Source organism: Vitis riparia, chromosome 8 (assembly GCF_004353265.1).
Source record: "Vitis riparia cultivar Riparia Gloire de Montpellier isolate 1030 chromosome 8, EGFV_Vit.rip_1.0, whole genome shotgun sequence".
NCBI lineage: Eukaryota > Viridiplantae > Streptophyta > Magnoliopsida > Vitales > Vitaceae > Vitis > Vitis riparia.
In genome coordinates this window covers 3,997,136-4,010,675 of record NC_048438.1, presented here as the reverse complement: position 1 = coordinate 4,010,675, position 13,540 = coordinate 3,997,136, and the positions used below count along the sequence as shown (strand labels likewise).

The 13,540-nt window shown below is 36.0% G+C and overlaps 1 protein-coding gene across 5 annotated transcripts in view; it reads right to left on the bottom strand.

The window, feature by feature from the left end:
• The window catches only part of LOC117920233 (ubiquitin carboxyl-terminal hydrolase 12), a 38,584-nt gene extending 28,522 nt beyond the window's left edge, over positions 1–10,062 (bottom strand). For 2 of the 5 annotated variants that reach the window (XM_034837644.1, XM_034837646.1), the window contains exons 1-9: positions 9,934–10,062; positions 9,542–9,608; positions 9,053–9,203; positions 8,797–8,954; positions 5,915–6,180; positions 5,602–5,820; positions 5,416–5,524; positions 5,159–5,274; positions 4,144–4,242 (exon numbers count right to left, since the gene is read on the bottom strand). In XM_034837644.1, the coding sequence (XP_034693535.1) occupies positions 4,144–4,242; positions 5,159–5,274; positions 5,416–5,524; positions 5,602–5,820; positions 5,915–6,180; positions 8,797–8,954; positions 9,053–9,203; positions 9,542–9,608; positions 9,934–9,963 (1,215 nt within the window). In that variant the 5' untranslated portion in view covers positions 9,964–10,062. The remainder of the gene's footprint in view (positions 1–4,143; positions 4,243–5,158; positions 5,275–5,415; positions 5,525–5,601; positions 5,821–5,914; positions 6,181–8,796; positions 8,955–9,052; positions 9,204–9,541; positions 9,609–9,933) is intronic. The other 3 variants (XM_034837645.1, XM_034837648.1, XM_034837649.1) reach the window with 3 other exon arrangements.
• Between the last annotated feature and the right edge of the window lie 3,478 nt (positions 10,063–13,540).

Here is a 13,540-nt window from a genome sequence, read left to right as displayed (position 1 = left end):
TACAGGGAGTATACAAGACGGCTACAGCCCAAAAACAGAAAAAGGACCAAAAAGAACTACCTCCCCTCAAGTGGAAGCTATCCACTCCAAGAAACCTATAAGGGAGAAAGACTCCTCACCTAAATACACTTTGGCCCAAATCTTCTATTATCTTGATGATATAGTCAAATAGCATTGTCTCCTATTTACCAAACCAACACGTGTGTATTTTTTTTTCAACTAGTGTGTTCCAGTACCACACATCTTCTATTACCTTGATGATATAGTCAAATAGTGTTGTCTCCTATTTACCAAACCAACACGTGTATTTTTTTTTGACCTGTGTGTTCTAGTACCACACATAACATGGTGCAGTTAGTTGATCATATCCCACCAACACATTCAAATATCCCTCATGTAAAACACAATCTAAGAGATACCATAACCAATGTTTTAATAGCTAAGTGACAGTTGTGTTAATAGAGCATATGTTTAAAGTTCGACACTTACAGCAACTTCTATAATTTGACTTAACCAAAAAAAGGGAGGGAAAAGAGAAGAGGAGAGGGAGGGAGGGAGGAAGAGAGAGAGAAGTCTTTACAGAGATCAAGCTACATGAAATACAGAACCTAAACTAGAATCAGCAAGTGGTTTGAGGGGAAAGCTCTGCAGATGGATTGGTGGAGGCCTGATGTAAGCTATTTCAGGGTTGAGAATTGTGTCAAAGAGGTTTGGGTGCAAGTGGTAGGGTTGCCTCCGCATTTATGGGGAGAAAAATTCTTCAGGAAGGTCTCTTAGTTCAATCCATTCTCACCTAAATTTTCCAAGCACCACTGCAATTTCTACTGGCGGCCATCTCCTCAATGATATACTATGGCCTCCCTTCACTAATACTCTTCCTTGCTCTTGAAGCCAAACTACTCTTTCAATGGAGCCCACAAAGAACAACCTTTTAAAGATCGAAAATGGGGTTGTGGACACCATGCCCCTCATACCCATCTTTTTTTTTTTTGATAGGAAACCACACATGAATATATTGATAAGATAAAATAGTACATAAGGAGGATGAGAAATCCTCCCGCCAGAAAAAAAACTAAACAACACAAAAAGATAACATGACACTACACCGTCTCATTGGACCTACACACTGCTAGCCAATCTAGTTGTAAAACGTTAAGGGGAATGCCCTTAAACCCCGTTGAGCAAAAAGCCCAAAACGAAGCGATGAAATGAATGGAGTCCCAAAGATTCTCTGAATTCCTCGCTTTGTCCTCGAATATCCTAGCATTCCTTTCCCGCCACACAACCCAAATTAAAGCTATGCACGCATTTTGCCACAAAACCAACCCTCTCTTGGATTTGCCAAAGCCTTTATAATTGATGAACATCATGTCTGAAATGCTTTTCGGAGGGACCCAATCCATCTTGGCTAGCTGAAAAAGTCTGTGCCACAGCCCCAAAGTCACAGAACAATGAAGGAATAAGTGATCTGCAGATTCTCCTTGCCCCATACACAACTTACAGATGTCAGGGCTAAGAGCTTTGTGGGGTCTCCTCAATTGTAGCAAGTCGTTGGTATTTACCTTCTTGTGTGCCACAAGCCAGACAAAGGCCTTAACTTTGAAGGGAACTTGAGACTTCCATACAAACTTATAAGGGATCAAAAGAGATGAATCAGATGATTGGGATAAGGCTGTAAAGAAGGACTTGACTGTAAACAGTCCTGAAGACAATAAGGACCAAGATCTCGCATCTGAAGCGGAGGTGGATAAATTCATACAATCAATAGAACACATGAGGCGTTCTAGATCTTCTATCTCATAATCGGTTAGACTATGACGGAAGTTAAAGTTCCATGAGAAAGGGCGATCCGAACCAAGAATTGAAGATATGGGAACACTTTTATCCATTACTACTCTAAATAGTCTTGGATATTGGTCTTTGAAGATTTGGTCCCCCCACCATAAATCTTCCCAAAAGCGAATTCTTTCCCCGTTTCCTACGACCAACCGAGTATACTTGGAAAAATCCTGAAAGACTTGTGCAATGGCCTTCCAAGGGCAACGATGTGACCACCTAACTAAAGTGTTGGCATCCCAACCATTTGAGTGTGTCCCGTATATGCTAAGAATGACCTGATGCCATAGAGTTGTACTCTCCCTAGGATACCTCCACAACCATTTCCCTAAAAGAGCGCGATTCCTTAAAGGAATCTTCCCAATCCCCAAACCCCCTTTTACCCTCGGCTTACACACAACATCCCATCTAACAAGATGGTCTCTTTTGCCTTCCCCAATCCCTGACCAAAGAAAGTTCCTTTCATACCCATCTTTCCAACAAAAATTCTTCCCACTTCTTCCCAATCTAGATTTCCAACCTCACTTTCACAAATCACACCTCTAGCCTACTTCCTGACTGGGATTATAGCTCCTATTTTTGGGCCCTCCTCTTCAATAACTCTTACGTAGGAGCGTTTCACCTTGCAAAGACCATCACTCACTAGATTCTATGATTCAATAGCATCTCTTTTTCTAACCATAACAGCCCCAAAGGGAGCTCCAACATTGAAGATATCTCCATCCTTAGGGTTTCCAATCCTCTACCTTTCTCATCCTCAAGAATAACCATTGTTGTGGTTCTTCAATTCATAGCAAACTTCGACACTTTGTTGAACCTTCTTATGTTGTTAAAACAAATCTCCAGAAGATGCCTCCTGGTTTTTCCCCTATACTTTTGAATAAAGCCCAAAGACCTCTCCAGCTCCAACACCTTCTATAGTTATTCTAGCAGCCAGCCAACCTCATCTCTTCTGAAGGCTAAGGAGAACAAAGCACCTTGACAAGCTTAGGTAGGCACATTGTCCATAACAACACAACATTTTGAGTTTTAAACCACTTCCTAAAAGCACTCCTCAATAAAGCATTTCTTCATGTTAGTCTAAGCAGACACTTAGGTACGCACATTGTCCATAACAGCACTCAACTTCTTTTGACAATCCGGGGTGTAAGGCTTATTCCTCTTGTGGAAGATAGTATGCTGTGGAAAGTGACTTCGAATGGGATTTTTTCAGTTAAATCCCTCTATAATGATCTATCTTCAAGAAGAGCTGGTCTTTTCCCTCATGGTTTGATCTGGAGCCCTAGTGTGCCTTCCAAAGTGAGCTTTTTCGCTTGGGAGGCTTCTTGGGGTAAGGTGCTTACTATGGATCAGCTTAAAAAGAGGGGGTGGGCTCTTGCTAATAGATGTTTCCTGTGCTGTGAGGAAGAGGAGTCTATTGATCATATTCTTATACATTGCTCCAGGGCAAGAGTTTTATGGGAGTTATTGTTCGCCCTTTTTGGAGTGTTTTGGGTCCTCCCATTTTCGGTTAGAGATACCCTTATTGAATGGAGGGGCTTTATGTTGGGCAAGAAGCGGAGAAAGGTGTGGAAGGCAGCCCCGTTGTGCCTTTTTTGGGCGGTTTGGATGGAAAGAAATAGGATTGCCTTCGATAATGAGGATTTTTTGGTTCATAGGTTGAAAAATTCTTTTGTTTGTAATCTTTGGTTGTGGACAAAGTCAATTGTAAATGAAGGTCCTCTTCCTTTACTTAGTTTTTTTTATTGGCTAGGCGCTAGATGAGGGATGGTTTTCTATCTTCTCTTCTTTTGTTTGTGCCTTAAGGTGCCTTTTGTATACTCCCTGTATGCTTTTGGGTTTTCCTCAAGGTGCCCTTTTCTAATATAATTCTGCTTTTGCCTATCAAAAAAAAAAAAAGTCATGATAATTACCATAAACCACAATTGAAAAGGAGAAACAGAAGTCTAATCTCGTGATCAAATAGTAATATGATGTGTGTCTTGAGAAAGACATTAATTTTGCTATCAAAATCTATAACTTCATTATGTATGCACTTACAATATCAGCCATCCAACTATAAGAGAGTACAGTTTTATGAGGTATAGACAAGAACACAAAAACAAAATATTCATAATGCAATGTGGAAGCCTCAACATCAATATGATATTTTTTTTTTAAATTACCATATGCTGATTTTTTCATATTTTCCTAAGTTATATGACCTACACAATCAATACTAATGAAATACAAGGAGACAAGCAAAACATTCAACCAAACCATGTAACACTAATCATGATGAAGCAAAGAGAATTTCCTAGTACTGACCTTCACCATAGTGTCCCGCATGAAGTCATACTCAAACCGCTTTAGCTGAAGTTGAAGAACTGGTGGGAAGTCAATAAATAAGACACCCTTCTTAGCATCCTGAAGTAACACAATTCAAACATATGGCTTGAGAAACCAACTTCAGGAAAAAAAAATCAAAAAACTTAGCAAGAACATAGATTTCATTGATAATGAAGAAAAGTAAAAGGAAAGATCAGCAATCCTTCAAGCAAACAGAATATAGAGATTATAAAAGAGTGAGGATCCTCAAAAAGCCAAAAGGAAATCTGAGGACACCTAAGAGAAACCAGCTCAAAGGAATCCCCAACTTAAGAAAAGTTATTATTCAAAATAGAGCTACAGCTTACATCCATGGCTATAGCATATACTTAGAGGGAAGGACACAGACTATCACAGGCCCATTTGATTCAACAAACAATATAAAAAAAATTCCTGCTAACAATTTACCCCTTTTAAGGCCAATCTTACTTCAACAAATGTTTAATGGGGAAACTTGGAGGAAATTTACCAAAACCATTCATCACCTTCAGGGAAACATAGCTTTATAACTTGAGTTCATTTACCTCTTAGAAAAACCTTCTCCTGGATATATTTTCCATTATGAGAGTCTCAGCTCATGATGAACAAACTGTACAAAGCACTTCCCAAAACTTTGAACCATCTTATATGCATTCAAGGGCCTGTTTGTATCATTAGAATTGCTTCACCCACACTGAAGAAACCCATCCCTATTGAATCCGTTACTAAAGCATGTGAGCTGGCACATTCTGGGGCATAAGACATTGAAATTTGGCACATCTCCTAACAAATAATATGGTTGGTTTCCAATGCATATGGCCAGATAAGATAAAGCACACCTGGAGAGTTTTTCAATTCTTCCAAATAGATCCCCTAATGTGCTTTAAGCCTAAGTCCTAAAAACATATTAGTCCAACATTCACACACACAGCACAACAGAATCCTATCAAAGCACCATATATAAATAGCAACCAACCTGTAAACCATGATTCTCAGCTTGGTATCTGTTATCACCTTCAAGACGTTCAACTTCTACATACTTGTCAAAAGAAGCATAAACATCCCGGCATCCTTTTACATCAAGTTGTAGGTCTGCCATGCAAAAATAAAAATGCAGTTCATTTTTTTTCCTTTCTTTTTATATTAGGACATATATACTTCAAGTATCATGCATTCCCATTAATAGCGAATGCCTAGCTACAAAGAATGTAAGCTTGAACCAAAAATGAATACCATAAAATGATTCCTTTCTTGTAGATTTGTAGTCCACATTGATGCACTCAATGTAGTTCATATGGTGCCCTTCAAACAACTGCTGTATTGTCCCCTCCACTACAGTTCCCTGTCCAGTAATATAAAATAAAAAAACTTCAGAACAGTGAAAAATACTGAAAGCTCCAGCTGTTAAACCTCATATACCTTCATCTTATCCTCAAGCTTTTCACATAAAACTCTGTTAAGTTCTTGCACATCATGCTGCATAAAAGAATCATATGTGTCCCATCCAAAGGACTTCGTCAATTCCTTAGTTGCAACACTGTTGTCATTATACTGGAGCTTATAAAATAAACTCTGCAGAGCCAATGGAATGCTTCCTGAAGGCATATCATTCTCTGTAGTTGGCATATGGTACACCGCCTGACATACATAGTCCAAAATAAGGTATTTCCTTTTAGATACTCATTGAAATAAATAATAATAAACAATAAGAAAAATATAAGATACTCCCAACCTTTCTGAAATAAGGAATATGGTAGAGAGTTTGTAAGAGAGAATTCATGTAACAAGTAGCCCCTTGGTTCTTCAGTCCAACAAAACCAGTCTCCTTTTTTGAATCATAAGTCCAGTAATCTAGAATCTTACGAACAGCAACCTCAGCTTCAATTATACATGTATCATTCACAAGGTACCCTCTACCAGGGTCATAAAGATCGCTGAGGGGCATGAATGATGTGAAGCCCCAATCACTCTCTCTCGCATTGAATTGGTGCTGTGTGTCTGCAGAATCCCAAAAATAAAATAAAAAATAGGGTTGAAACTATAAACAAGTTTAACTTACATGGTCTGAGCACCATGTGAGACAAATAAATCAGACAGAAGCCAGCTTTTCTGATAGTTTCTGGACTAAATAAGTTCATATTTGCTCATGCTAATCCGTTTGGTTCAAGTAACCAATTCACAAACCAACCATCAAAAGATTTGTTCTTAAAGAATAGTGTAATTGAGCAATAAATTGAACTAGATTGGGGGCTCATTCTGGGTTGAGTACAAGTTCAAAATTAAGGTTTTACAGCTTGATTAACCCAAATGTCATTTCGAAAATTCTAGTTAACATTGCATTTGGACGCTTTAGGCTAGAGATACTAAATGTTGGAAGAAAGTTTCTTAATATGCATAATGTGTATCTCAGATGCATAGTAACTGTGCATATTCCCAGCAGATTCTCTTACTTCCACAAGATATGGCACGAAAGTTGCACTTTTGCTCACACAGACTGCTTTGCTGCAGTCTCCCACCCTTCTTAATGCAATGTTTTAGTTTGATATGCATGGCATGAAACATCCTTTTGTTTACAATTGGATAAAACAAAGAAGTATTTGCAAATATAATGTAAAGGATAATTATTAAACACATGCTCAACTGTTAATGGTGATTACCAAACATGAGTATGTCCAAAAGCAATCAAAATACATTGCTCTTATCATACCGTGGTTCAGTAAAACTCAACCAAAAACACATTATATCGTCAGAGAGAATATATGGCAGTCCAACTGTAGTGCCAATGATATAAATGAAAATTTAACCCACACGCTGAATTTCTTTCTACATATACACAAATGAATTAGTTAAGTTTCATAAATTTGTTGTACACTTTGTTTGCAACTAGGAATTGGTAGAAAAGAAATCAAGCAAGAAAAAAATAAATGAAAAAAAACAAAACAAATTCTTTTTCCTTTTCCGTTTTCTTTTTTTTTTTTTTCTTGGTGGGGGGAGGCCAGGGTGGGGAAGTGGGAATAAAGGGAGTATTGTGTGTTGTTCTTAGTTTATCCCTCAGTTTTGGTTGGCCTTTTGGCACCTTTGTATACAGCATGTATACTTTTGTGCACTCTTTTGTTAACGCTTTCAATATATTTTTCTTTGCCTATCAAAAAAAAAGGAGGATTGTGTGTTCTCTCAGAAAACATATTTTAGTAATATAAAAGAAGAGTATCGCGTGTTCTCTAAACAACACATTTCAGTAATATAAAGGTAATACATCAGAAGGATGAGAAGTGCTTCAAAGAGAGAGAAACAGAAACGGCAGAACAGAAAAAAATTAAAAAGAGAAAGATGCAAAAGGAACCCAACAAAACCCTGAGTTCCCGATTGAGTACATCTCAATACAGGGCTTCCCTCCTGGTCAGCCCATTGTCTACCTGATTAGGCAATCTGGGCTTTCAATGGAAAGTAACTTTCTTCCACAGGATAAATCACAAATCTTTCTTGCCTCCTGTTATTGGCCAATAAATAACCACAAAGGGTCCCCTTCAACAAGAAGACTCCAGATGCCCCTGGAGAAAGCCTCCTTCAGTCTTTTCCACAAAGCTAAAATTTGAATCATAGAACCAAAACCAGTCAGCATAGAGAACAAAGGGACCATCTCTACCTAGACTTTCTCCCAGTGCCCTAACCTCCTATCTACCACAGGTTACCTAGCAAGCACTGATCAAAATTGAACTTTTTAGGCTGCCCACTGGGTTGTAGGCATCCATTGGCATGTAATACCACCTTCCATCTCAAGAGCTTCCCACAAACCATCAAAATAGATTTCAGAGGAGTTCCAGAAAACTCAGTCGTAAACCACACTCATATCAAGGTCAGAACCCAGCTTAACGATTAGCACAACTACTCCAATTTGCTATGGAATGTAACTAGCACCTTCTCAGCTAGAACTGGATGCTCAAATTTCCGCATAAGCAATAAAGGCAGAAAATGATTCCTATGTCTCCATTACGTGCACTTCCCAAGAGCAAGAATGGACCAGAAACAGAAACAGGTCTTGATCCCAGCACTAGATTCCATAGACCCAAACAAAGCGATGCATTAAAATTTAATTTTTCTAAAATCTATGCACATTCAAAAAAAAATCTAAGATTATAAAGATCACTCATTTCCCATCAGGCTTCCTTTTCTCAGTTTCCCATCCAAACCAGATTGAGGAAAATAAAATTTGAAATTAAGAGTCTTCTAATTTTCCAGTTCCAAACATACAGTAAATATACCCAGAGTCAATACTCAAAGTTTGGAAAAAAATATTTATTTTCCTGCCAAAAACAAGGCCTTAAACCATTTAAATGGGTAACCATTTAAATGGGTAAAACAGAATAGAAGCCATTTTTCATTACAAGAATATGAATCACATCTTTTACTACCATTGCAGTCACTTATGACATTCATTCGAGAATACTTCTAGGCACAATATAAGATATTGAAGTGAAGCATGTAAATGATGACATGAGAATCACAAATTTCATGCAATAAAAATGCTTGACGTAAATAACTAAGGACAAAAACACAATTTTCATATGAAGCTCTGACACATAACCAATAAAATAGGAACAGTGAAGAGAATACCCTTTCTTATTGAGTATTTGTTATGAATCTGATTAACAACAGACAAGCTGAATTGTGCATAACGACTCCACCCATATGGTAAGGTCGCAGAATCTGCAACATCTAAATACATCGACAAGTGGTCTACGTTGTTTCCTTTTGGAAAAATAAGCACCCGCCTGCTCAAACCAATGCAAGTTAAAAATCAACCATGGCAAACGAAATAAATCTTGTTGGGCCGCATAAAGGAGCTTAGTGAGTAGAGTCATCTAACTACCATTTAAAACCACCAACGACGAATATCTCGGAATAGTGCTTCTTGGTGTTCAACCTAGAAAAGTTCTCAATTGTCCATGTGAATCTAGATGTCTGAGGATCCTCCACGGGCTGATTCTCCACAGCACTACTAGCATCTGCTTGCGCCACCACTAGTGAAACCACAGACACAGATTAAATAAAACGAATCAAAAAATAAATAAATAAAAAACAAAACCCCATACCTCTAAGCTTCCCAAGAAACAAGCAGAAAAAGGGGGAAATGAATTTGGAAACCAATCCAATACTAAAAAAGATAATTTTCCTTTGACGCATCCTAGTTTTCTCAGCATCCAAACAAAGGGTAGGATCAAATTCCGCCAATTAAAAACTATATCTTACTATGAAACCAAAGCCAGGATCAATTCTACCATGCACAATGTTTCAAACTCGTGTACGCCTACAATCGATCACATTCGCAAATAAAATCATCGTAAAGCCAAGAACACACCTTCCATGGGCTGAGGACCTTCGACTAAATCCGAATGGGGAACGAGCATCTCCTCATCCTCTTGCTGCTAACACACAAAAATCAAATCAAATCAGAACTCTGATCCACCAAACACCCAACCCTAACCCTAGCCCACTCAATAAAAACCCTAGAAATCAATATTTTTTCAACAACGAAGTTGCGAAAACGAAGAGTTGAATCCGAAACCAAAACCCTAGAACCCAAAAATAAAAAAACAATACAGAAAAACCAAATAAAAACCAAGTCAACCAATAAAAACCCTAACAACAATGATAAGAAACCACAACATAGAAAGAGGCAGAGAGTGTGTGAGACAGTAGAGGGAAAGAGATGGGAGAAAGGTATGAGAGAAACACAGAGCTGGTATATACATCCAATGGCGCAGGAGTCATGAGAGTCATGGCGGAGGCAAATGGATCGTCCGATTGACGAATCTGAAGAAGGGGAGAAGAGAGAGAAACAACGGGCTCTGCAACAAGAGACGAGGAAAAAAAGGAAAGAAAACCTGGGTGAATGGGAAGGCGCTTGGGGGAGTTTAGTGTGGAGGAGGGTAGTTTAGGTATTTTGATATAAAGTTATAAAAGCAAACGGAGAAAAAGGCTTGGGTAACAGGCAAGACCGTAAGAGAATCAGCGAGAGAGCCCACAGGTAGACATGTAAATCAAAGTGTATTTGGTGACATGGGATATACCATCTGGCACCTTTGTACGGCAAATCCTCATGCCACGTATACAAAAAAGTAAAAATTTACATCAAAATTAAAATTAACAAACTTTTTTCTCATTAACATACTCCCTATTTTCTATTTTTAAAATCAAAAATTTTTAAATAATATAACCTTTTCATATAAAAATCTATAAAGATGGTTTGCTAACTATTTTTTAAACAACTTTTAAAAATTATTTTCAATGTTTTATAAAACAAAAAAAAAATTAAAAACTTAAAATGTTTATAACATATTTTTAAATATATTTTAAAAATAATTTTTACATTCAGTATTTTACTTTTAATAATTTTACAATATTGTAAAATTATCTTTTAAAACAATCATTAAAAAAACAAATAGAAACAATTGAAAACAACTAAAATATGTTATCTAAAAATATCATGGTTCTAATTCTTAAGAACAAAAAGTATAAAATAGTTTTTTATTATCAAACATATTTTCTTTATTTTAATTAAAATGTGTTTTAAAAAACAATTGTTAAATAAACCTTAAATTTATTTTATATATTTAAAATTTATTATTAATAATTTTAAATTAATAAAAAATTGTTGATATGTAGATTATTTTAAACCATTTTTAAAATTATTATTTTTTAATATAAGCCTTTGAGAGTTTATGTGTCCTCTATAAAAGTTATCAATTTTCTTTTTATTTTAAAAATAGAAACATGAAGTGTTACACTAATGGATAATTTATTCAATAATGTATTATATCTATTAAAAACTTTAATATTTATTGTATATGGATTAATTTAATAAGTATTTGATCTTTGGTGAGGGCTACCCCCTTCAACCCCACAAGCTGATCGGACAACTCGATCCCCGACATCTTGAGCGAAGTGTAACAAAATTAATTTAGGTTTTACAATCCAACAATAGTCAAGTTTAAGCTAATTTAAATGTGTTTTAAGTATTATGATATGATTCTATTTTAATTTGTTTTGTTTGAATTTCACAAGTCATATTACATGGAGTCATTAGACTCATTTTTGTTGTATGAAATATGTTTATATTATTTAATTATATTAAATCATTTTTTATTTTAATTATAGTTTCATGGCAATCAAAATTGGTTTGTGATTGTAGGTTTTATGTTATATCTTGAGTTAATTTGCATTATTGCAATCATTTGAGCATGGGTGAGTTTGGCTTATAACATGTAAGGAGAGAGTTTGTTTTGGTTTTATAAAAAGACAAATATTTGGAGTATTTTGAATAAGATCATAACAAAAATTTCTAAAAGGATTAAATCAAATTACAATGAAGAGAAGTAATAATTAATTTTTAAAGGGTTATGACAACTAATAGCATCATTGAGGTGAAAAAATGGATCAAACCATAAGGGCTTGTGTTGGAATGCAAGTGTTGCTCTTCGGCCTAATGATGGATCACTCGTATGATGTTAGTTGAATGTTATAAAAGGTTTAACCCACCCTCACTAAATATCAATTAGTTTTCAAATGGGATAGCAAAAGTTTAATCAAATAATTGATATAAAAGTCAAGATCACTGGTTTGAGCCATGGGAGCACCCTATTAGGCCCTTAAGCATAAGATGATTCATTGTTTTTCAAGGGTGCATTATAGTCCAACATGATAAATTGAGCCATATTTTCTAACAACTTAAATGTACATTGTTAATTTCTGTATGCATGGCAGCCTGTTTTAAGTTTTAAGGTTTATTTTATTTTATTTTATGTTTTTTCATTTGTTTTCCATTTTTTTCTTCTTTAGCAGTTTTGTAATTTTTGTGTGAAGGGGTTGGTGTTTTGCTATTGAGAAATTGTTGCCCAGCTTAGAGCATAGACATTGTTTGAGACACTTATACAACAATTTCAACCAAAAGTTCAAGGGACTAGCATTGAAAGATAGAGTTTGGAAAACAACCACTGCTTCAAATATCTCTACTTTTAGTAGACACATGGAGTGGATGAAAGAAGAAAATAGAAATATTTATAATTGGTTAGCCTCCAAGTTGGTAGTTTACTGGTTAAGATCCCATTTTGGCACTTAATTTAAGTGTGATATCTTACTGAACAATATGTGTAAGTCATTTAATGCAACTCTTGTTGAAATAAGATAGAAACCAATATTGAGTATGTTGGAAGACATAAGGGTATATTTGATGAGAAGGATGAATGCAAAGAAGATCTACATGACTAAGTGGGATAGATTGCTATGTCCTAATATCCACTAGATTTTGGAGAAGAATAAGGTTGATGCAGCTGCTTGCATACCTACTTGGGTTGGTGGATTGTAGTTTGAAATCAATTGCATGCATAGTGCTAGATATGTTGTTGATCTTGCCAATCAAACTTGCAAATGCAGAAAATAAGACTTAATCGGTATTCCTTGTGCACATGCAGTGGCAGCCACATTTGATAGGAATTTGGAAGTAGAAAACTTTTTACACCCATGCTATCATGTGGCAACATATAAAAGGGCTTATCAACACTTCCCCAATCCAATGGATGGGGCTGATATATGGCCACAACAAAGACTACCTATATTGCATCCTCCATGCTATCACAAACAACCCAAAAGACCAAAGGCATTGAGGATAGGAGAACCTGATAAACCAACTTAGAATGTGTCCAAGCTGAAGAGAAATTATTTGGTGATGAAGTGTAGGGTATGTTGCAAGGAAAGTCATAACAAAAGAGCTTGTAAATTAGGGAGAGGTTCGCATGAGACTTAGTTGGAACAAGGTACCCAACAATAAACTACAACCTCGGGCATTACACATTGCTATGTAGTATAAAGAAGACAAGTTTTTTTTTTTTTTGTTCATTTTCTAGGATATTTTTTTGGTATATTTTATATGAATGTACACAGTTGTTAGATTGGGTTGGAAGGACAATATTTGGGGAATTGTACATTTTGTTACAGGTTTATACTTATTAGGCACCATGGGAACACTTGTTTTTATATTATCGTAGAATGTCCTGTTTTGTAAGTAACACAAGCTGTAATTATATGTCATAGGATGCAAATGCATTACATGATTTTGTAAGTAATACATGATGAATAACTTAACTTGATTATATAATTAACATAGGCTTTTTTTGCTACCAATATTTGGCATTGTTTGGTGCCAACCATTTTCCTATTTTCTGTGGGATTGGATGGTATGTTGTTTAGTGCATGGTTTTTTTTTTTTTTTTTTGTTATATGGGATTGGTTGCTATCTAGTGCAGGCTGTTAATTGTGTTTTCTATGTATGTCTACTGCAAGCTATTTTTTTGTATGTCAA